At 44.8% G+C, this 22,045-nt stretch overlaps 3 protein-coding genes across 8 annotated transcripts in view; 2 read left to right on the top strand and 1 right to left on the bottom strand.

Moving 5' to 3' along the window:
• LOC105185401 (PTB domain-containing engulfment adapter protein 1) overlaps positions 1–4,547 on the bottom strand; it is a 45,380-nt gene extending 40,833 nt beyond the window's left edge. Inside the window, exon 1 of the mRNA XM_011144876.3 lies at positions 4,363–4,547. The gene's annotated coding sequence lies outside the window, so the exon portion shown is untranslated. The remainder of the gene's footprint in view (positions 1–4,362) is intronic.
• A 470-nt stretch (positions 4,548–5,017) lies between these two features.
• Positions 5,018–12,536, top strand: LOC105185400 (uncharacterized). 3 transcript variants are annotated; one of them, XM_011144873.3, is made up of 11 exons: positions 5,018–5,211; positions 5,846–5,908; positions 6,250–6,378; positions 6,462–6,596; positions 6,675–6,832; positions 7,161–7,226; positions 7,804–7,954; positions 8,165–8,365; positions 8,438–9,062; positions 9,184–9,460; positions 9,544–12,536. In XM_011144873.3, exons 1-11 carry the CDS (start codon positions 5,137–5,139, stop codon positions 9,677–9,679), a joined length of 2,016 nt encoding a protein of 671 aa, XP_011143175.1. In that variant the 5' UTR covers positions 5,018–5,136; the 3' UTR covers positions 9,680–12,536. The 3 variants fall into 3 exon arrangements, with proteins under 3 accessions (XP_011143175.1, XP_011143176.1, XP_025152565.1); XM_025296780.1 differs by lacking the exon at positions 5,018–5,211 and adding an exon at positions 5,553–5,713; XM_011144874.3 differs by lacking the exon at positions 7,161–7,226.
• A 480-nt stretch (positions 12,537–13,016) lies between these two features.
• Positions 13,017–22,045, top strand: part of chb (CLIP-associating protein) — a 41,485-nt gene continuing 32,456 nt past the window's right edge. For 2 of the 4 annotated variants that reach the window (XM_011144869.3, XM_019842423.2), the window contains exon 1: positions 13,019–13,916. In XM_011144869.3, coding sequence (XP_011143171.1) covers positions 13,728–13,916 — 189 coding nt within the window. In that variant the 5' untranslated portion in view covers positions 13,019–13,727. Of the gene's footprint in view, positions 13,917–22,045 lie in introns of all 4 variants that reach the window. The other 2 variants (XM_019842422.2, XM_019842424.2) reach the window with 2 other exon arrangements.

The following is a 22,045-nucleotide window of genomic DNA, read 5'->3' as shown; positions in this document are numbered from 1 at the left end:
TCAATTTTACGTGTTGGTTGTACGTTTTTCTTATTTGTGGGGGGCTAAGTTAACGTTAAGCTAGCCCCCCCCATTATTTTATTTTTTTTATTTTTATTTTATTTTTTATTATTATTTTATTTTTTTCTGCCAAACGCGCGAGCACCAAATTCAGGATTGTAGCACCTAATTAGCACTTAATTTTGCACCTATTAGATATTTTATTTTCGCTGTGGGGGGGGCTAACTTAATGGAAGTAAATTCACGTCATCAGACATATTATCAAGTACGTTGCTTGCATCATACAGCGAGTTAAGTTGATTTGTTGCATCAGAATCAAATCTATTTTTTAAATCCTGTCAAATAGCACATTATTCAATCATATCAAATAGCACATTTATTACAATATAAAATTAATTATATATATTGTAATGAAAGAAAGCCTGTTAAAAATTACCTGTGACTGTTTTAGTGTTCATTAATGTTAATACAGTTTCGCGTACGGGATCTAGTATTTTGTGCGCTGATCTTCCACCACCAGTTTTAAATTGTTCCGTTTTCTCTTCAACTGCATTTTTTCTTGTCTCTTTTTTCAAATTTTCATAAAATTTTTTTAATGAATCTGTTGTGCGATAAGTTCCACTTGGTACTATACTATTTAATTCACTTCCGATTCTTTCCCAAGTGTCATTTTTATCTTCCCATGACACTTTATCTGTTTTTTTCGACTCTATTATATTTTTGTATTCAGTAACAATACTTATTAAAGCAGCTTTTTCTTCACTCGTGTAATTTGTGCTACGCGCTCTCCTTTTTTATTTCTTTATTATTCTCGGCCATTTAAAATTAATAAAATATTTATCATAAGATTTTCTACATATATATTATTAATATTATTAAAAAAGAACATAAATATATTTATATAAGATTTACTTACGTTTATATTATAATTCTAAGTCAAAGAGGTTATACATGAAAAAAGATTCAAGGAAACTGAATTACTTGTACACACAAGATAAAAAGTTACTATCAAACGTCCCACTTAACTAAGTATTGTTTTCATGACAGCCGTGCAACGCCAGCAAATTTTAAACAACACTTACTTTAAACGCACCTTAACTAAGCGAAGCACTTTAGTGACGTTGGTGTAACCGGGCCTAAGTGTCTTATATAACGTCATTTAAGTGTATATCTTTCTTAATGAAGCCTTTGATTTGAGAAATACTTGCTGCCGTTTAAAGTCATTCAGTCATTCCGTTTCTACTTAACGGACATCCACTACTTGCATTATCGATCCTTTCTGCATTGGCATTCGCAGAAAATCGATACACCTGCTATTTGGAAGTAACTCACGACCTAATATTTAAAAATGAAGTGACATTGCGAGAGCGTTCTGTTACGCCTCGTGTCACTCGTTCAGGGCTAATGACATTTCATAGTACGCAGCCCGCATATGCGGGCAGCAGCGGAATACGAAGACAAAGCGGAACGAAACAAACAAAGTCGGTTGTTTCTTCTCGATATTAGTAGATTTCCTGCCGCATTCGCGAGCACACAGTCGCGTCGTAAAACTAACAGACGAGGTCAGCCGATACGCGCGATCGGAATGCGCTCAGAATTCGCGCAGGACGCGTCGCCGTCCTGCGACATTGTCGCGTGTCGAGATAACGCTGCGAAAATGTAAATCGTTCTCGCCATCTAGAAAGCAAACTCTCGTCCGTCTGACCGATGTTTCCGCGCTTATTTCGTCCTTTAATAAATTGCTACCTCCGCCTATACCGGGTGGCTCGTGCGCGCCCGTGTATCTGCGTCGTCGACGATGGAATGCGCCTACAGCGGGTTCTTCATACACACACACACACACACACACACACACACACACACATATATACAACACAGAGAAAAGTTCCAACCTGTTTCAAGATCGTTATCGTCTTAATGAAATACTATTTTATTCCATACTTCATTTTATATTATCTATCGTTATCCATCGTATTTGATATCGTCAACGACTCGTCAAAACGCACGTCACCGCCCTCGTCCTGTGACTTCGCTCGTTCGTCGGCGACGTGACGATTACGTCAAATTGAAACAGTCATGCGCGGATTATTTCAGAAAAGTGATAAGACACGTAAGAATCCGCGGTTAAGAGAACGGCGCAGTGACTCGCCGAAGACAACATAGCTGCCGTGACATGATGATGCCTCAAGTCAAGTCCTGTCGGAATGGCAGGTTCGAACCATGCACCGGCTGCTCCTCTCTCTCTCTCTCTCTCTCTCTCTCTCTCTCTCTCTCTCTCTCTCTCTCTCTCTCTCTCTCTCTCTCTCTCTCTCTCTCTCTCTCTCTCTCTCTCTCTCTCTCGTTGGCTCGCGTCAATGCGTCTTCCGCCGCGTGTGCACCGGGTGACTCTTTAAAAGCCGATTCGCTTAGCCATTAAACCGGTCGCTTTTGTCAGCGACGTCGGCCGCGACCAGTTGCGTGCACGCACACACGCACGCGCGCGCAGCAGCCGCCCAAGTCCCGAGTGCAACATGCACCGAGAGAGCGTTACTCATTTCCACACACTGGGTGACGGATTAATCCCTGGGCTAATTGAATACCGCTTCGACTAATCAATCCAAGTCCACGAGGGAGGACGGATCGCGTGCGACGCTGATTAGCGGCGGCGGCGGCGGCGGCGGCGGCTGGCCGAATCGCGCGCGTGGAGACACGCTCGAATACCGTAATCCGCAGGATTCCGTTACTATAATTGGTTACGAATCTGCTTATGAAGAGTGGAAGAATTTACGGTGTTCTTTTCGTATCTCCCCCCCCCTCCCGATCTCCGATCCCCGTGACCTTGCGCGCGTTCGCAGGTGATGATGCTTCGTTACGAGGAATTTCGTGAGAATTTCAGAGAAACGGTCAATTATACGGCACAGTTGATGAGCACGAGCGAACTCAATGATATGTATCACTACGCGCGCGCGCGCGCGCACGTGTGTGTGTTGTACCGAAGGACGCGGCTCGCGCGCAGGAGGAAGAACAGGCGCGTTCGTCAACGACGGAAAATGTCAATTTTCCAACACTCACAAGGCACAAGGGACGACACACGGCACACCAAATCGCCGCTTCGCGGCGATTCGAGCTTTCTAATCTAATCGCTCGGACGAGGCTAACATCGGACAAGAACCACTCGGCGAAGCAACTGAACGTGTTTACGAGTGTTGTCGATGATCGCGGCGCATCGTGAAACTCGCGAAAAGCCCGTTTCGGTCGGAGGAAGGAAAAACGCCCGCTCGCTCGCTAAGCGAGGTAAAAGTGCTTCTGACATTTGAAGGTGGGTAGTACTCGCGCGGCGAGAGCGCGCGGTGCGTTTTCGCGCGGCGAGTCCTTGAGTCACAATTCACCGCTAAGAGCGCGCTACGCTCAGAAATACAAGCCGCTCGCGCGAGGCCATTCGCATTGTTTACAATTAATCCGCGTCTGGATCCTTTGTCCGAGCGATCGTCTCTCTCCGCGAGAGACTTTCTAACGACTAACCCGAATTACCGCTTCAATCCCGCCTCTCACCTCGTCCTGTTGCGTCGTCGCGCGTGTGCGTGCGGGCAAAAACACGAGCATGCCACGCGTTTCGTATGACATAGCACGTGAACACACGTGAACACGTGACAAATAAATCGGGCGGAATGGAAATCTCCGAAACGGACGGATGTCCGTGCGTGCAATACGAATGACTGGACGGCCGGGAAATGGGAAACTTCCTGCGCGCGATATCGCGGCGCAGCTCTCGTTCTCGAAAGGCGAGGAGGTAAATAAACGCGATAAAGGCGAATTGGCCTCGGTGTCATCGAACGAACGAAGCGAGTGTGACACCGAGCGACCGGTCGTCGTTCGCAAGCGAGGACACACATACGCGTACATGCGCGCGCGCGCGCGAACACACACGCGACGCACGCACGCACGCGTTATCCTTCTGCGACGGGGCATCCTGCGACGACAACGAACGAAGGCACGAAGCAGCGCAATTTCTGCGACCTTTGCGTGTTGCCTCCGCCGCAACATTAGTCGCGTCCTTCTCTCTCTTTCTCTCTCCCTCTCTCTCTTTCTCTCTCTCTCTCTCTCTCTCTCTCGCGAGCTCGCGAGCTCGCTCGCGAGCTTGCTCGCTCGCTCGTTCGTTCGTTCGTTCGCTCGCTCCCCCGTAAAAATGCCGAAATAGAAAGTTCAAGCTGTGCGCGCGGTTACGGTGGTGTTCCGAAAGATCTTTTCCATCTCGTTCAGAGTGCGCGCTCGCGCTCGTCGAGAAGCGGTATTCGCAGAAAATTCGGCCAATTTCTTTCCATTTTGTTTCCGGAGCGAGCTCGAAAGTACGGCGCGAGCGTGTAACGCGGTGTTTTCACTTACCGGCCGATTATTATGCTGCCCGGTGATTGACGTTCTTGCACGGGCCGCCGCTTTCCCCAGAAGAACGTAATCCACCTGCTCCGGCAACACACAACTAACCAGTGCGAATGTAAAAGTACGTTTGAGAGTTCAGGCGGGCTTGGCGCGCACAGCGCCCTCCGACGACGCGCTATCTGTCTCCGCCATCTTGCGGTGCGACTGTCGGTGCGACGGTGGTGTCGGTCACTGGACGGCGGGAAATATCAAACTGGACACAGAGGCGAAAGAAGAGGTAGGTAGACAGAAAATTTCGATCGATAAGACGATAATAAAGATGATCGCCTATTGAGAATAAATATTTCAGTTGGTTCCTTTTCCTATTCGAAATGTATTCATATCATAAATCACACCAATGTCACAAATCTTCGACTCGGTTTATTTTACGATCGAATGCTTAAGAACGCAGCGAAGGAAATTGAGAATTTTCGTGGCGCGACTGCGAGACTCGCCATCGCGAATTTCGCGATCGTCGCTGCAAACCCGCGTTTCGATTTCATTCGATCGAGTATAACATCGAGCGGCGTAACATTTTCCGCTCAAAGAGCAAAGTTCTCGTGCGAAGGAAAATGCACGGCAAAATCTAACGCCTCACGAACCGACGAGTGACGACGCTCCTGCACGCTGCTGACACTCTATAGATGCCTTGACATCCAACATGGCCACCTGATATGTAGCAGACGATACACACAGGTGGCATGAAGAGTTGTAAATAAAATCCACCCTCTAGATTTAATTATGAGTGGACGTGTGCAGAAAGAGAGTGCCGATGACTCTGACCGCATCGACGATGCAGTGGATCCAAGAGTGCAGGTGAGAATCGTTGCGTTATGCGTCGCCCTGACGTGACGACCCGCGCGGAACCTGGCGCGGAGAACACGGCGTCTCGTGATATTGACATTTCGCCGTTGCGATAAAAAGGCGTCGCGAGTATTAATCGCACGTAAACGCGGATCGAGGGAAAACACGCGGCGCGATGTGCCCGAACGACGTATCTCCTGTGGATTTCGATGCAACGGTTGCTCCATTTTTCCACGTTGCTAAACGTTTCTTATTTCCCCCTTCTCCTTGCTCCTCCGCCCATCCACGAGTCATAAACGTCCCCGATTCTTATTTCTCCCCCCCCCCTCTGTACCGCTCCTGCTGTCCATGCGACCGAGGGCCCATCACCACGACGACAGCGCGTACTAAATTACCCTCGTTTACCCGGTAACTTGGTATCGTAAACTATTTCATGGAAATGTCGTAAAGTATTTTGCTGGTTTGCATGTGAATGTAATTAAACAATTTTATCAATTATATCTCCGATAAATACGTAAGTAAAATGTTGTTTGTTAGATTAAAAAAACTTCTGTCTACTGCATATAATGTGTTAACAATTAATATGTTATTAAGAGAATTAATGTTATTGTAGAGAAGAAATAATATGTCTACTATCTTGTTTCAGATTGAACTTGAGAGATTGAATACAGCTACTGATGACATTAACAAACTAGAAGTTGATTTAGATGTGAGTAACTTTTTTTTTTTACTAAGCCTCTTGACCTTGGCTCTTGTAAAAGTCTGGACTGCTGTCTAGATTCTATATTGTGATATATGAATGTGACGCTTGAGGAACAAAATTGCTGGCAAGTTTTGAGTCTGATTGCGATTAGATTTTATTGAGATGATTGCTGTGATAAGATACGTGCAAATGGATAATGACTTGAGGAGATGATCTTAACAGCAGTCCATGACAGGCTCAACTAAAGAAATAATTTATAACTTGAGACTGCAGTTTATAAGGAATCATAGCTTCGTGTTACATATTCAGTTCTATTTATATTCTTGTATTAATCATTCTGTCTTTAGGAAGCAAGGGCGACTTTTAGAGAATTACTGTGCGAATCAACAATCAAGATTGACACTTTAGCTAAGAAACTTGGAGCTTGTATCGAAAAGTCCAGGCCATATTATGATGCTAGGTTTAAGGCAAAAGAAGTAAGTCTTTTGTTCAACGATTTGATAATTGTCATATTTTTATCTAAAATTTGAAATTATTTTGAAATTGTTATTCTTCACAGGCACTACAAGAAACGCAGAAAGCTGCAATCAGATTTGAGAGAGCCAATAGTCAACATGCAGCAGCTAAAGAAATGGTATACCTAGCAGAAGAAGGGTTACGAACTGAAGGAAGATGCTTCGATCACGCTTGGCAGGTAAATTATGATTAATGTTGTAGATCTCATTGTTACTTAAAACTGTACACAAGCGTTACACGACAAAACATCTCGTAGGAAATGTTGAATCATGCTACATCGCGAGTCAACGAGTCGGAGCACGAGAGAGCTCTCTCTGAGGCAGAGCATAGGCATACAACCGCATTGTATCACAAAGCGGAACACGAAGTTCAGAGATTACAACGTGAATTGAAACGAACTATTGCCAAATCTAGGTACGTCTAGACTGTCGTGTTAACAAATTTCGAGAATATTCCTACTTCCTACTACTGATGGTTCTGTCAATGCATGAAGTTACCGCATATTAGTTATTTAATATAAGCCACTTCGATGAGCTAGAACCTTGTATAGAACCAAGTTAATGTTCTCGAAACACATGACAAAACGTTTCTTGTTACATTTTTCCCCCTCATTTGTTATCGACATATTTTATTCCTCTTAGTCCGAATATCGAGTTATTTTTTGTGTATGATTATTCTGTTACGTTATTTTCCATAGACCTTACGGTATTTATGTGTTTTGGTTATATGTTCATGTTGGCAGTATGGGTGCACGTCGCAGCTTGCTTCTGATAAACAGTATCGCCTACAGGCACAACTTGCTCATGTTGTAAGTAGGATAGATATTCTTTTTTATTTTTTTCACACGATATTTATGTGTGCCATACTACCGAACTAGCTCTTGGATATTTTTTACTTTTCGAACCATCACCCTCTGAGATTGTGCATGAATTATATAAGAATATTTTGAAACATAGGTAATCTGCTACTTTTTATTTGAGCTTCTCACAATAAATACACTTTACTGCGCAAGGTTTGTTCTTTTTCATTTTTTTACCCAGTCGCTTTCAATCAAATTGCTATGTGATAGATAGTTTGTCATGTGCAACATGTACAAATACAAATAAATATTCGAATAATCAGGAGAATATAAATACATATGAGCCGTTTTTTTCAAGTGGTACGAATCCATATATTTTGACGAGGAAACATTATTTCTATCAGGTTAATTCACATTAATTTGTAATCATGGCATCTAAAAATTATTAATTTTCTTTCGAAATTAGATTTTATCAAAGTATCATTTTTTAAATAAAAATTTTTTAAATAAAAATGGCTCGTATACATTTTTTCACATAGTCGATATATACTTAATAAGATGCAATTTATACATGCAATTTATACAGGCCTTACTATGAAATGAAAGCACATTTCAATCAAATGCTGGAGGAGCAGAAAATGAAAGTCAGTGCGTTGGAGAGATCAGTTGGTGAAGCGAAAATGACATATGCGGAAGCATTACGAAATCTTGAAAAAATCAGCGACGAGATTCACAGGGTATAAATGCATGTGTGTTTATGCGAGAGAGAGAGAGAGAGAGAGAGATAGATAGATAGATAGATAGATAGATAGATAGATAGATAGATAGATAGATAGAGAGAGAGAGAGAGAGAGAGAGAGAGAGAGAGAGAGAGAGAGAGAGAGAGAGAGAGAGAACGAAGTAATTCACAGAATTGAGCAAAATTCTCATTACATTTTCCCCGACAGACGAGAAGATACGACGGCACGGATGACTGTGATAAGAATGCACAAGATGTAGGCGATCATTCCACCGTGCCGACCAACACAGCGACTCCAACGGATTCTAGTGTGACCGGATCTCCGGACAGCACGGATTATACTAGCGACGAATATTTGCGCCTTCCTGATAAAATAAGCCCAAGTGTGCCGTGTCCAATGCCTACGAAAGTAAGTGTCGATCTTTGTTACATCATGATCTTCCTTCACCGAGAGTTGATATATACTCTCTGTTCCTCTCAGATCGACCGAGACTCGTCGTCGGAATATCTGGGCCTAAACAACCTGAATCTCTCATCCACTGAACCACGTAAATACATAAAACGTGACCGTCCACGGAGCATCGCGGCGACCGACTCGAAACATATCGTACCTCTAAATCACACGAGCTCCTCTGCACCGGGCCTGGCGGATCTATCGGGAATTATTTCTCCTGTCGAAAAGAGAGTGAAGATCCAGTCGCCGGTGAAGGATAGCAAGAGCAATATCGCGACTCAAAATGGAGAGGAGTGGACGGAGATCAGTTTGAATAACTCGCCGGACGAGATTTACTACAACAATGACGTGTACTCCGACGAGGAGGATCAGATTCCCTACAAACCGCTACCGATGGACCTGAGCCCGGAGATTGCTCAGCCGATCAGCGCAACCGTCGAGCCGCTGAAGGAACAGTCCAATCGAAAAAGACTAATTACTCAAAAATCCTTGCCCACGATATCGAAAGTGAATGAAGTTACTTTGAGTGAAGAAAAGAAAGCCGAAGTTACGAGAAGTCCGTCAGTGAAGAACAGAGGCAAGCTCGACGGTAGCTTAGCCAATTGGATAACCAGAAGTTCAGCTGGGGGTGAGGCCAGCGGTGGTAGTTCCAGTGAGTAACCAATGAGTTTTAATGAATGTGTGACCTCTGTGAAGATATTTCTACTCTATTTCTGCTGTAGAATATATATGTTCTTATAAACATATAAATCTTATTTTTTCCCTCGTTTTAGCGAATTCAAGTAGAAGACAATCTCTCGATATGTTATGGAGCGGTGGTACGGGAGAACGCGTCAAGGAATTACTCAATCACGGTATGATGATGCTAAACATATCTAGCTTGACGGAACGACGTTCCAGCGAACCAAAGACAGCGGAGAGAGACAAGGAGAAGTCTGAAAAGTCCGAGAAGTCGGAGGGTAAAGGAAAGAAAGTCCCTAGTCCATTAGAGAAAACGATGAGCTATCTCAATGCCGATGAGGAGACGTCGGACAGCGAAAGCTTAGCTAGGTAAGTTCTTGACTTACTATTCCCCTCGATATGCGATTTATCGGTTCGCTCTTTATTAATAAATAATTAATACGGGCAATTAGCGTGGAAATGCTAACGGAGGATCAGATCTCCTCGCTCATGATGGAGCCGGATATGAACCAAGTATGCCAAGAGATTTTGGGGACCCCCTTGGTCGAGGTGTGTCCATTATTGCAACAACTGCAACAGCAACAATAGCCTTATCGTGAAGGGACTTGCGTGACCGAGCGGCGAGGAGTCAACAATAGAAAGTGTTCAAGATCGTTATAAAATGATAACGTAAATTTAAGGCACATCTTTTCCGTTGAGGTACCGAGCACACACAGCAATTTGTTTTTCGTACTACGCGCTACTATACGTTTCTATTCAACGTTGTTATGACTTTATAAATTTGTTTGACGTACGTGATGTAGAGCGAAGCAAAAGAACATATTTTTGGGGCAATCGTGGAACCGATGTTGTAAATATTATTATATTCGGGTGTTTTATTCGGTATCAAGTTACTCTGTTAGTGAAAACGATCTACATATACATTTATGTAGGGATATAATCGGTTGAAAGCTTTTAGTTGACTTAGGAATCGCTTGAAAAAAAAAAAAATAAGCAAGAAAGGAAAGTGTCTCATGAGCTCCTCGGACACTATAAGAAGCCTAACGATCTTTTTCGTGGATACGCTTACACAAGATTACCTTAGATTGTCGCTTGGGGAGGGGGGACACATCTTTCCGAACTTATTCTATAAAATCTTTCTAATATTTAGCATTTGGTAAACTAACGAAACATCATTCGCTAAGAAAGCAATATGTAGTTAATTAATTCTAGGAGATTGTGTAGTTCAATCTAGATAGTCGTACACGAATTTATTCCGAGTTGCATTGATTCTATTATTTGCTTGTCTTTGATACGCGACGACTGCTATCACGTTGAAGTCTCTCGGAGCGTTTAAGGTAACTATTATTAGTAGAGCATCGTGCAGCAACAGCGAGATATCAAACGATCTAAGTAAATTAGATTAACCATAACGAGATTTGCGTTCACTATACGTTACAAGACGGTCAGTTACGATGAGTATCATGTTATCCGTTGAATTGTCCGCAAAGCACGAAGCATTGGCGAATAAGGAGAAGAATTCTCAAAGATTCTAAGAGATTTTAGGGAGGATTCTAGAAAGTTACGAGATGCCAATTATGATGTCGATAACCAGATTCTCTCTAAAACGCGGAACGACGTGTACATAAACGTAGCGTAAAAAAAAAGAAAAGTATGACTTCAATCATACACAGACAGATCTGTATGCAAAATGTACTATTAATGTCGAAAATGTTTTCTACAAGTTAAATTCCAGTGGAACTCTTAGCAAAATTTTAAGAAATTCTACTCGAATTTAGTTTGAATTCAATCATACGTTAATATGTTGCAAAAAACGAACGATCAAATCATATTTTGATAGAATATTTTGAATACAGATCATAAATCTCGCAGGATTTAACATGGCATGCTATCTCATATACGAAGCTTGTGTAAACGATAGCATATGCGATAGTATTCCACACACACACACACACACACACACATACACACACACACACACACATCCGCCGCAGTTTCAGCCAGATATTTTTTCAATATTTTTTCGCTCCAACTGTGTGCGACAGGGACGACACATGTATCTATCGACAAAGTACCTTATAGTCGTCGATGACAAGCGAGAAGTGTGATTCGCAAATACAAATTATAGTAAGCAGGCAGGTCTGGACAGTCCAATGTGTTATTCGCTCGTGATAATAATAGATCAGAGGATTCGCAGCACACGAACGAATTCCACGACTTGGGACAAGTAAGTTAAGTAATCTAACTCCAATCATTTCTATTGCCACACATTGTGATATAGCTCTTAGCGATTTTAGACATTCAGTTGGATTGTCCAATCGTCGATGAATATTTTAGTGCAAAGGGGTGCATGCAATGTGCTATTTATGAAGAGTAATATATATATACATATATTTAAATTATAAGTTATATGTATATATATACACACACATACACACACGTATATATACAGATCCTATTTATTTTCAACGTGATTTTCCGTAATCGACATTAATTGACGACACTTTTCATACAGCGTTTGTCAATTTTTACACGAGAACAACAACAGTGGCAATTATATTTTCTAGTAGAAATGATTTTACGATTATACGATCGTGATGCGCTGGAAGAGAACAAAAAGAGGAATCATATGTATATGTCGCACACACACATGCAACGTGGTTCAATCGCCGACATTGAAAGCGAGATAAATATCAATTATCGGGAAATATCGTGTTTTAACAACTTATTGTGGCTTGACGCGCGTATACAAAGTCCATTATATTGTACATACTTTCGGTAATGTAATCTACTCTTTAAGGTCCGCATTCATATCGCACATTTAATAATGCCAAATGTAAGGATACGAATGTGAACCAGAATCTTTTTACGTGTACAAAATGCGACGAAGTACGCTCTCTAAATCCGCATCCGCTGATTCGAATGATTTACTCTGTTTCAAGAAATTGATCCGCAGCGCGATCAGTTACTCGCTTAACGAACGAAATTCTACCGATTCTCACGAATGATATTTTCGCGAGGAGAATACGTAGTGCCATGTATCGTTCATATCCTTAGCTCTCCGTGTGAGTCTAGACCACTGTCGAGTAGGACCCGTAGATGCGCGATTCTTCCATTCTATTATCACGAAGACGTACGAGGTTTGAGGTGTGAAAATTGTTCGTCGAAATTCCACACATAATCACAGCGTTATCGCGACTCGCGGACGTTCGAGAAATATTTTCGTCTACGTCGTACGTCGTCGACGCAGTCCGACAATGAGAGATGATAAGAAATTATATTGTACATACCTAATATTGTATATGTGAATGTAACTATGTATATACTATTATCCTCATTAAAACCTCATTACGAAAATATACGCCGTGAGAAAAACCGTGTAACGTTCGCCACGTGTGGCCGTTCGTTTATAAATTTCCGTCTGTTCGCGATCAACTCAACTGACCAACAATTTTGCTGGTCGACCACTCTCGCGTTCATAACTCGTTCATATCGTCGCATTTTATAAGATTAATAGACAATAAATATTATAGTTTTGTGCAATTTACGAATGATCGTCGATCGATCGCTCAAACGTCTCTTGACTCATTTCGTCTATATTCAAATTTGAATCGCAGACTGGACACTGGTCGCCATGACGGCGTCGTTTCTGAAACTTCCCCAAGTAATCCGCACGTTTATCATCACTCGATCGCGAAGAAGTAATGTCGCGGAAACACCGCGATCGCGAGCCCGATCGACGCGATTGTTAGGAATGACAAATGTCGACACAGTCGCGGCCCGAGACGACAAGAATCGCCGATACACGTATAAGATACGATGCGCGATTTAAACAGTTTTTGAGCGGCCTCTTCGCGAGAGACCAGATACGACGAGCTAGTTACCACGGCGGCCACGGCGTTAATGGCCGTCGCGGCGCTGCGAACGCTGCGCGGCCGGAGCCGCGCATTCGGTGAGTGAGCGAGCGCCTCTGTACACGAAACTAAAATGGCGTCGCGTGCACGGTGCCGATGATCTCGTTTCGCCGCGTTTGATCGGGTGATTACGGTTTGCGACGTGCGGTAACGGGGCGACGTCGACGACGACGAGTGCTGGCTGCGCGTTTATTCGCGCGTATAGTGTGTGACGTACGGACTTTGAGGATCGTGCGAGGGAAGAGTGCAGCGGTCGCGCCGCGTACGAACGTTGTAACGAGCGGCGACGGCGACGACAACGACGACGACGACGACGACGACAACGACAACGACAACGGTTGCGGCTGCGGCTGCGGCTGCGGCGACGAGGACAACGGTCGCGGCGGCTGAATCGTGGCGCACAGTATCGCGCTGACTGTCTCGCGTAAGTCCGTGTCTGTTTTCTGTCGAGAGGACGCTCGTCTCATTGGTATGACGAAGGCCGACGTGAGATACACGTTTCCGCGCGTAAGCATCGTAAGCACCGCCGCGGTGACGAAGTATGTGTGTTGACGTGCGCGAGTGAACCCTTCCCGACAACACATCGTTGTTAAGTTTCCGATCGACGCTCGCGCGGAAGCTTCGCCCGTGGAAGCGGGAGCGCGACGACGGCGACGACGACGACGACCACGATAACGACGTCGAGGAGCACGGTGACGGGGACGTGCGTTTAGCCATCCACCATGGCGGTGAATCCGCGTGATATGGACGGCTTCATGCCGCTCCTGTCAACGACGGACATCAAGAAGAAGTTGAATGTCGGTAGTGCGTTGCTGAATTATCTCGGCGACTCCAGCAAGAGCATCGAGTGTCAGGATATCGGCATGTTCATCGATAACATCATACCCTGGCTCGGCAACGGCAATCCCAAGGTGAGTGACAGAACTTCGCCTCGACGACTTTCGACGATTTCGGAGCAAGGCCCACGCGCGCGGGGTACGTTGATTAGTACTCGCGCTGCGCACTTAACCTTTCTCCCCGAATTTTTTCGCCTACTTTCCGATGGCCTTCCGCGCGCGCGCGCGTCGACCATAGTCATTTATCTCATAGATACTTGTTTTCATTGTCATTGAATATTATTAGCGAGAAAATCGAACAGCCCGACACGTTCTTTGCGAAGTTGGACTTTCGAATTACCGCCAGCACAGAAAGCAGCAGCAGCAGCAACCCTTAAGGTGCAAGTCTCTTATTCTCGATGCGAATGTATGTGTAAGTTCAATTAGTTTCGATAACGAGAATATATATCCGGGAAATCCCGGGTGCGGCTGAAGGATGTTATTGTTTTAAGAATCCAACGCCAAGAGTGACTTTTGTTGACAGTGAACGTGACATTTGTTTCGAGCGACTAATGAAGTGTTGATTCGTCGCGCATCAAACCCCGGACTGCTGTTTTTCGCTTACGTCACTCCGTATTACGAGATGCGATTACCTCCGCCGACAGTGAATGAGGCACGAGTCGATCGGCTGATTCGCCCTTAACGTCGTTAACTCGACGTCAACGACGACGTCGGTCCCGCGGTTGCGAGTCTCCTCGTCGAACACTCATGTGACGCTTACGGTCCATAAATGGAGAAAGGAGACGATTGATCAGTCGTCGCCGCCGCCACCGCCGCCGCCGCCGCCTTCGGCGCGCTCCGTAAAACGCCGCTTTTCGTTGCTCGCACGTGAGAACGTGACCGCCCTTATTTTCACTTGTGCCTCGGAAACGAGAACAAGCGTTGTGGGTGGCGCGCGAAAAAATAGCCGGTTGCTAAAGCAGATGTGAATAAAAATTTTGTAAGAACGGTGAAAACAGGAGCGAACAAAAGCATTATATAATATATATATATATATGTATATACATATATATATATATGTGAGAAATTGGCTTGTGTGCGCCGTGTTTTTGTCAGAATAACGTGTTGTTTCATATTTCGCGCGCGACGCTTTTCCCTCTCAGGCGCTTTTCCTGTAAAAACATTTGTTCTTCGAGTGGTAGTTTTGTTTACTTGTTTGTCTAACTTTTCTCTCTCTCTCTCTCTCTCTCCTCTCTCTCTCTCCCCTTCTTCTATACGTCGAAGGAAGGGTCATACACAAAGTAACAATACGTAGATTGCAACGATTAAACGGCACAGTTTGAGGCGACACGAAGGCGTGCCGTGATTACACGTTAATACGACAGACTGCATTTAGGTCGTCTCGAAGATTTGCTTATCAGTATGTATGCATTCGCGCAGATCCATCGTCGGGAGATCGTCGATGTCGCGACGTTGCGTCTTAGCTAAATACACGCCGGCGATCGCGAAATTAATGACGCGCGTGATATAAATAATTTTTCAGACGTCGTATCTTTCGTTTTTCTTTCTTTTCTCACTACCGAGATCTTTCCGTTATTCGTATGATTACTATCTGACATTACAAATGTATGTATCTCAACTTCTTTATCACTACTATTTGTTTCGGTGTATGTTAATACTACGTATTGTCAATACTATTGTATTTGCTTCAAATTCACCATGTCTCGGTCCTAATTTCGTCCGATCGCAAAGTGACGGTCCCCGGGGTGTGTCGAGTGACAAACTCGGCTAATCTTGTGTGCGTGCATACGTACGTGCGTGCGTGCGTGCGTGCGTGCACCGTCCAGGGGTTCTCATTGCGAGCGATCCAATTCGATATTCGTACGTCGGTGTTTAACCTTTAACACTCGAGCAGTCGCGACGACCTCGTCGGTTGTAAATTTAGATGTTGCACGATTTTATACGATTAGCCACTTCACTCCGCTTTCAAGTTTAATCAAGGCGCGAAGATAATCTCGGCGTTATTGTTAGGACTTTCTCTCTTTCGCTTCATCGAATATATTTTCCTTTTTCATTTTTCGCGACCGCGCCTTCGCGCGGGAGTGCAGCAGAATGTTGCACTTTGTAGAATCGTGATATACCGTGAGGATATTTCGAGATCCTCTTTGGCAAAGGATACGACCGCGAGTTCGCCGGCGCGACCTTTAAATTGCTCAATCTGCATCGGGCGATCGAGCAATCGAGTTTATGACATGTTATTGTTGCCGATTGAACTACTCCTACGTCCCCGATATTCTGTCGAATTAAATCTACCACCGTTTATTTATTTCTCAACGAATGGCCAACCTTCCAGAAAAGACGATCGCGATCGCGACTTGATCGAGCGAATTAACAGTACGTGCCGTTTGTTTTGGAAATATCGAAAATTGAAACCTACACTGAGAGAAAAATTGTATTAAAATTAAGCAAATATTTGTTTGAATACAACTGTGAATACATTTATTTAAATTAAGCAATTATTTTCTAAAATTCGAGAAAAAAGGAAAAGAAACCTCTGTATTTTATTTTAGAGATTAGTCGCTTAATTTGAATAAATGTATTCGAACAAATATTTGTTTAATTTTTTCTCCGTGTAACGGGCGAAGGCGAAGAAAGCGAAGGCATCGGCTCGCGACTCCACACGCCGAGTAAAGTCAAAAATGAGCTCCGAGATACGCTTTATAGATCTTCTTGCAGCGTGCGGTCGTTGATTTCGAAGAATCACGGGACTCGGTTCACTGGCGAATATGGGGAATAAACTTTCACGCCATGTACGTATAAACGTGTTCTTTGCTATCGCGTCGCGAAACGTCGGAGAATGACGTCGTTTAATCGGAGCCATTAAGCCGCTAAATGTTCTTCGGTAATGTTCATCGCGAGCGTACACGTCCAAGGTGAGGATTTTTTGAGGATTTATCGCCTTTCGCGATAAATGCGCAGCACCCGGAGTGACAGTTTAATGGAGCATCGAGAGCGATTTGAAACCTCGCCGCGGGATTTGAACCATCAGGTACACCCGACGACACACTGATTTCCTCCCACTTCGCCTCTCGCGCATGATTTCTATATTCCTTGCTGTCGGAAAATCTTACACTTGTTGTTTCTCGACACTTGGCCGAAGTATGTCTTCGTTGCGGTGAAATTTCCAATGTAAGCTAAAGCCTTTTAACTAATTCGTTCAGTTCAATCAGTTCATTGCGTCGAGAAGATTGGTCACTGTTTTCGCGGCGATATTTATGTAGCAATAATTCCAACGGGGCGATGTTAGTTGACATTAATGACGTATTCGTTTACGAGTTGATGTCGGCTTTTCGGTAAGAAGATCCGCGGTATCGCGTGGCAAAATCTCTGTTCGGAGACAAGTGGGCGTAAGAAATCGTTCTTGTCACTCGGCCGGTGACGAGTGACTCACATCATGTGTGGCATTTTTATATATCTAATTACGCACCGAATTTTATCACGTCGATCTAAGTGCACTCCACGTAAGACAACGAGATTTCAAGTGCTCTTTCTTTTTTTTTTTATCAGTGAGCAATGACGCTCGGTGTGAGTACTCGCGACGACATGATATTTAACTTGCAACGTTATTTACTGAAATTCTCTGGTCGTTCTCTCCTTCGAGTTGCGATCGCACGCTGCAAATTCTCGCTCGAGAATTTTTCACCGCGTTACACCTGGTTATCGAGTTACGTTGGCTCGCGATTCCCGCGTATGTAATTGATACACCCACGTGTGAGTTCTGAAAAAATCGTCACCAACTGAATTTCGCCGGTAGATCGTCTTACGTCATTGCTCGACCACGTTGGCTGCAGGAATGCCCGAGGCATTCGTTCTTTCTCTGTCGCGCGAGCGCAACAAATGGTTAAACGAATTTCAGCCAAAATTTAGGAGATCCTGCATTATACATGATCTCTGCTGGTGTTTGATATTCTTTACCTTTGCGCGCGCATACACATAGGGCAAAGAGAGGCAAAGAGAGAAACACACACACACACACATACATACACACATCTCGACGAAGTCGCTCTTGTATATGCGGATTCTTCGTACGTTATACGTTCACTGCTATTCTTAGCGTGACTTTTTATTATCGTACGCGTCACTTCTCCGTTTTCTTCCATTTATTTACCTGCAGCGCTTTTTTGCATTTCCAGAGCGAGTCCGGATAACGAATCGAGCCGAAGAATTCGAATATTTATTGCGGTATAATTAAACGGCGGTGACATATTTGTGAGTTGCTTTCTTGCATAGAAATGTACTTTCTCGATTGACTAATGTCGAACGATTTCGCGAACGACTTTCGTACGTCGCGCTTTGTGACGTAGTCTTATTCGGCGCGTATCAATCGTCGACGTGCGAACTTCGATGAAGGGTGATTTACACGATGCTACTTTTGACGCTTGCTTGACGCTGCCTTCTTTTGTCGCCAGCTTCTCGCTTTCCTAGAGCGAATTTCTGGCTGACAAAGTCGCTAGCGTTGGAGCATTTACACGATGCTGATGAAAATAGCGTCTAGTCGCTAGCGTTTTAAGGATACTTTTGCGGAAACGGTCAATTAAAAGGATCATGGTGTCAAGGAATGACATAGTTCAAGCTGCTGTCGTGCTTTGTGCACGAGCTCTTCAAGCAGAAATTCGTGGCTCGGTAAATAAAAAGAAAAAAAAATAAAAAGAAAAAAGAAGAATGTGGGTACGCAAGTGGATAGGTAGAAGATTAACTCATGGAGCATCAAATAATCTTTTCAAAGAATTGGTATTGGAGAATCCAACCGTAAAGTATTGCGTTTAACATGCGAGAAATTTGAGGAACTTTTGAAAACGGTACATCCGCTTATACAGAAAAAAGACAGTTTAATGTCGCTTGACGCGCGAGCGGTAAAACTTGGACATGTTCAACTTTGCCATAGCGACTAATAGACGCTGCGTCTTCCAAATTTTAGACGTTAGCGAATAAAAATCGAGCGTCTAAAAGAAGTTTTCACCAGCGAATTCGCTGGCGACCTAAGAAGCTTGCTCAAAGCGACTAAAAGCAGCATCGTGTAAATCACCCTTAAAGCGTCGCGCGAATTACGGACGGCAGCGGCGGAAGCGCGTGTGTCGTTTAATTGCTGCGCGAAATTTGAAATTTCGAACGGGAATCGTCGTGAATGCGTGATCATCTGACGCCACTTGTTGCCGTCGCGCGTTCGTTATTGACTTGCAAGTGGCGCGTGTTTTCACCTTCGGCAGGACGGAGGAATAAGAAAGGCAATCCGCGATTTTAAAAACACGGGCGTGCCGTTAAAAGCGGCCTTTCAGCTGTCCACCGCACATATCCTGATGGCTTCTCTCCATTGTGCGTCGCTCGGAAGAATAGGAAATACGTCCCTGACAGAGCTTATTTCTCTCGTGATCGGTCGTTCCTTAATGAATACGCACCGTTCATCGCGCGGATTGCAGGCTGCCCTTAATCCTCGCGGTTCTATTCGCGGCGATTTTAGTATATACGCGATGCCTGTGAAGTGAAACGCGCGCGCATTTCTTGTTCGCAAATTATCCCCGGTAATTAGTGAAACTTCACCTCTGTCCTTGCCTCGCGAAACAAAAGGATCGATTCTCGACACGCTCAGGGCTGCTTACTCGGTGTTTCGTGGAATATCAAATTGATTCAGGAGTGTTTTCTCATGAAATATACATTTTATTTATCGACATGGTTTTATCTGCAAAAAATATTTCGCTCGTGTCGGCACACTCGTTCGTTATTTTTCGTATTTATGGGACGAGATTTTTGGTCTCATATATTTCTCCTTCCAATAATTAACTATATCTTTATTAATAATTAATTATAATGATAATTAATTATATTAAATCTCTCCCTCGCTTCTCCTACATTTCTGATTCATCTTCTTCTCGTGGGCACAGTTCTCGTTTCGCCTCGGATTCGCCTTGACGGACGATCGAGTGAGCGAAATGAATGAGACGTGTTACTTCCATATCTATCTGTCTATCTTGCTACGCGGAGGCGTGAAATACAGACAGATAAACAGTAGCGCAAGGCGCGCACAGAGTAGGTTACTTCTCTCGTCGCGCGGAGTCGCGATCGCCGTTCGTCGCGAATCGCCGCGCGTAATTGGATTTAACAATGTTTCTCTCTCTTTCTCTTTCTCTCTCTCCTTATGGATACGATATGGACTGCACCATTTTTCGTATGGTACGAATGTACGAGCGTATCGATGTCAAGGACGCGCAGGACAACGCGAATCAACGCACCGCCCGCCGCGGTCTCTCTCTCTCTCTCTCTCTCTGTTTCTCTCTGTGTCATCGTGCGTTCTACTCGCCTTTTTTCCGCGCCGCAAATGTTTCCTTTTCAGGATTTAAAGTATGACATCAGCCTCACTTCGATGCTTTTTACATACGTCATATAGCGTTTTATCTTACTCTTGCATAACGTTATCCGCGCACTAACGCCGCGCACGATTTCTCGCAACGCATCGCACGACGGCTTAACAACGACGGAGTGAGAAAAAGGATGCTAATGTCGGGCATTCCAGCTCGGTCGATCGAAAAGCGGAAAATCGCGATATGTCATCGTCGAGCGTCCGTCTCGAGCGACTGTCTCTCGCGGCCGACTCGTTTTATTCTTCAACGAGTCGAGATCTGCACGATTATGACACGTTAACATTGTGCGCTATCGCGGCAGTCGTTCTTACACGAGTACCGCATACCGCATAATATTCATTCACATGATAATACGCGCAGCTCCGTCAGTCGAACCGGTTGCCGTGAGAGTTTCGCGCGGATACAGGGGGCCATGTCTCCTCGCGGAAACCTGGAGCTTACCACGCTAAACAGAGCCTCGCGCCGAAATTGCCACAATAAAAGGAGAACGAGCACGCTCTGTTCGATATTATCGAGTGTCGCACGCTCGTACGTGTTGAAGCAGCTTTGCCGGCCAACGGTAGACAACCGTCGAATGCTTACACGGGCCGCCAAATATAGTCCGTTGCAAATCGCTGAGACGACCGACTCAGGCTGGGCTCGGCGAAATTGTGCATTTCTCCCTTTCGCGAGTGCCGCCGCCGCGTCGCGCGCATATACGCGGCGTGTGCCAACGAGAGAACAACTTCTCGCCGCGGCCGACGGAAAAGAATTAAATAAAAAAATCGAGTGAACAAAAAGGCAGGCAGGCAGGCGCGATTTTATTTATCGGACGGAACATTCGCGGTCGCCTGCGCGGTGGGGGGGGGATCTCTTTTAATCGCGCGACGATTGCAGAAGCCGTCTGACTCATACAGCCTTTAGCCCGATATAATTGGACTCTCGTGTCAACGCGCGCACCGAGGAGGAAGAAAAAAGAAGAGACAGAATTGTAAACTAATCGGCGACGATCTAACGAGGTTTCCCGGCTAACTTCTCTCCGGGCGGCTCGTTTTCGTAAGCGTCGTCGCGCACGGAATCGTCCCGCTTCCTGGCCGCTTTTCTGTTGAACTGCCAAGAAGGAGTTCGCCGACATATTCGATGCTCGATATAACCCGCCCGCCCGCCCGAAAATACGCGTTCCGAATTTTCGCGGGGGCCGTCATTGCCGTCGAGCACGTGGCGCGAGCAACGCGGACGCGGATCCGCACACGCCGCTTCGCTTCGCGGCGACGGTGCACCGCTCGCGGATGAGCGCCAGCCTCCCACGTAGAGCTCTAACGACAGTTTTAACGGACTCTGCACCCAAGTTTGACAAGTAAGGCTGGAGTTCTCTTCTCGCCCACGCGTGTACATGCGCATGACTCGCGTGTGTTTCCGCCCGAGCGTGCGTGTGCGTTCGAGTTTCCTTTCTCGGTGCCGTTCGATCGGAACTAAGTCGTTGAGATCGTTCGCAGATCATCGTCTCGCTTGCGCGCCTAGAGCGGCCTTCAGTAAACAATTGTGTTAAATTCACTACAAAATACGTTACATTACATAAATACAAAAGTTGGATAATTATTGCAAAAGTAGAATCGTTATCGCGCGCGAGATCATCGTGCGCGACACTGGTGCTTTTAAAAGTAGCCTCGACACGCAAATTTCAGCGAGCTGTTATCGTATCGACTATGTAACATGATAATGATAGAGTAACGTGCAAGTCACTCGTAAATATATACGATTGTGACGGATTATAGAAGTGCACACACTCCTGCGCACCTCCTCCTCCTCCTTTTCTTTTCCTTTTTTCTT

Source organism: Harpegnathos saltator, unplaced genomic scaffold (assembly GCF_003227715.2).
Source record: "Harpegnathos saltator strain DR-91 unplaced genomic scaffold, Hsal_v8.6 scaffold16, whole genome shotgun sequence".
In the NCBI taxonomy this organism is placed as follows: Eukaryota; Metazoa; Arthropoda; class Insecta; order Hymenoptera; family Formicidae; genus Harpegnathos; species Harpegnathos saltator.
The sequence above is the reverse complement of the archived record's forward strand: the minus strand, read 5'-3'. Positions and strand labels throughout refer to the sequence as shown.

What these genes read in the sequence shown, in the direction of transcription:
- LOC105185400 (XM_011144873.3), top strand. Translation starts at nt 5,137, where the DNA reads ATGAGTGGACGTGTGCAGAAAGAGAGTGCCGATGACTCTGACCGCATC. An exon ending in CTAGGTTTAAGGCAAAAGAA is followed by an intron (nt 6,379 to 6,461) that starts GTAAGTCTTTTG and finishes TATTCTTCACAG; the next exon opens with GCACTACAAGAAACGCAGAA. An exon ending in CGAACTATTGCCAAATCTAG is followed by an intron (nt 6,833 to 7,160) that starts GTACGTCTAGAC and finishes TCATGTTGGCAG; the next exon opens with TATGGGTGCACGTCGCAGCT.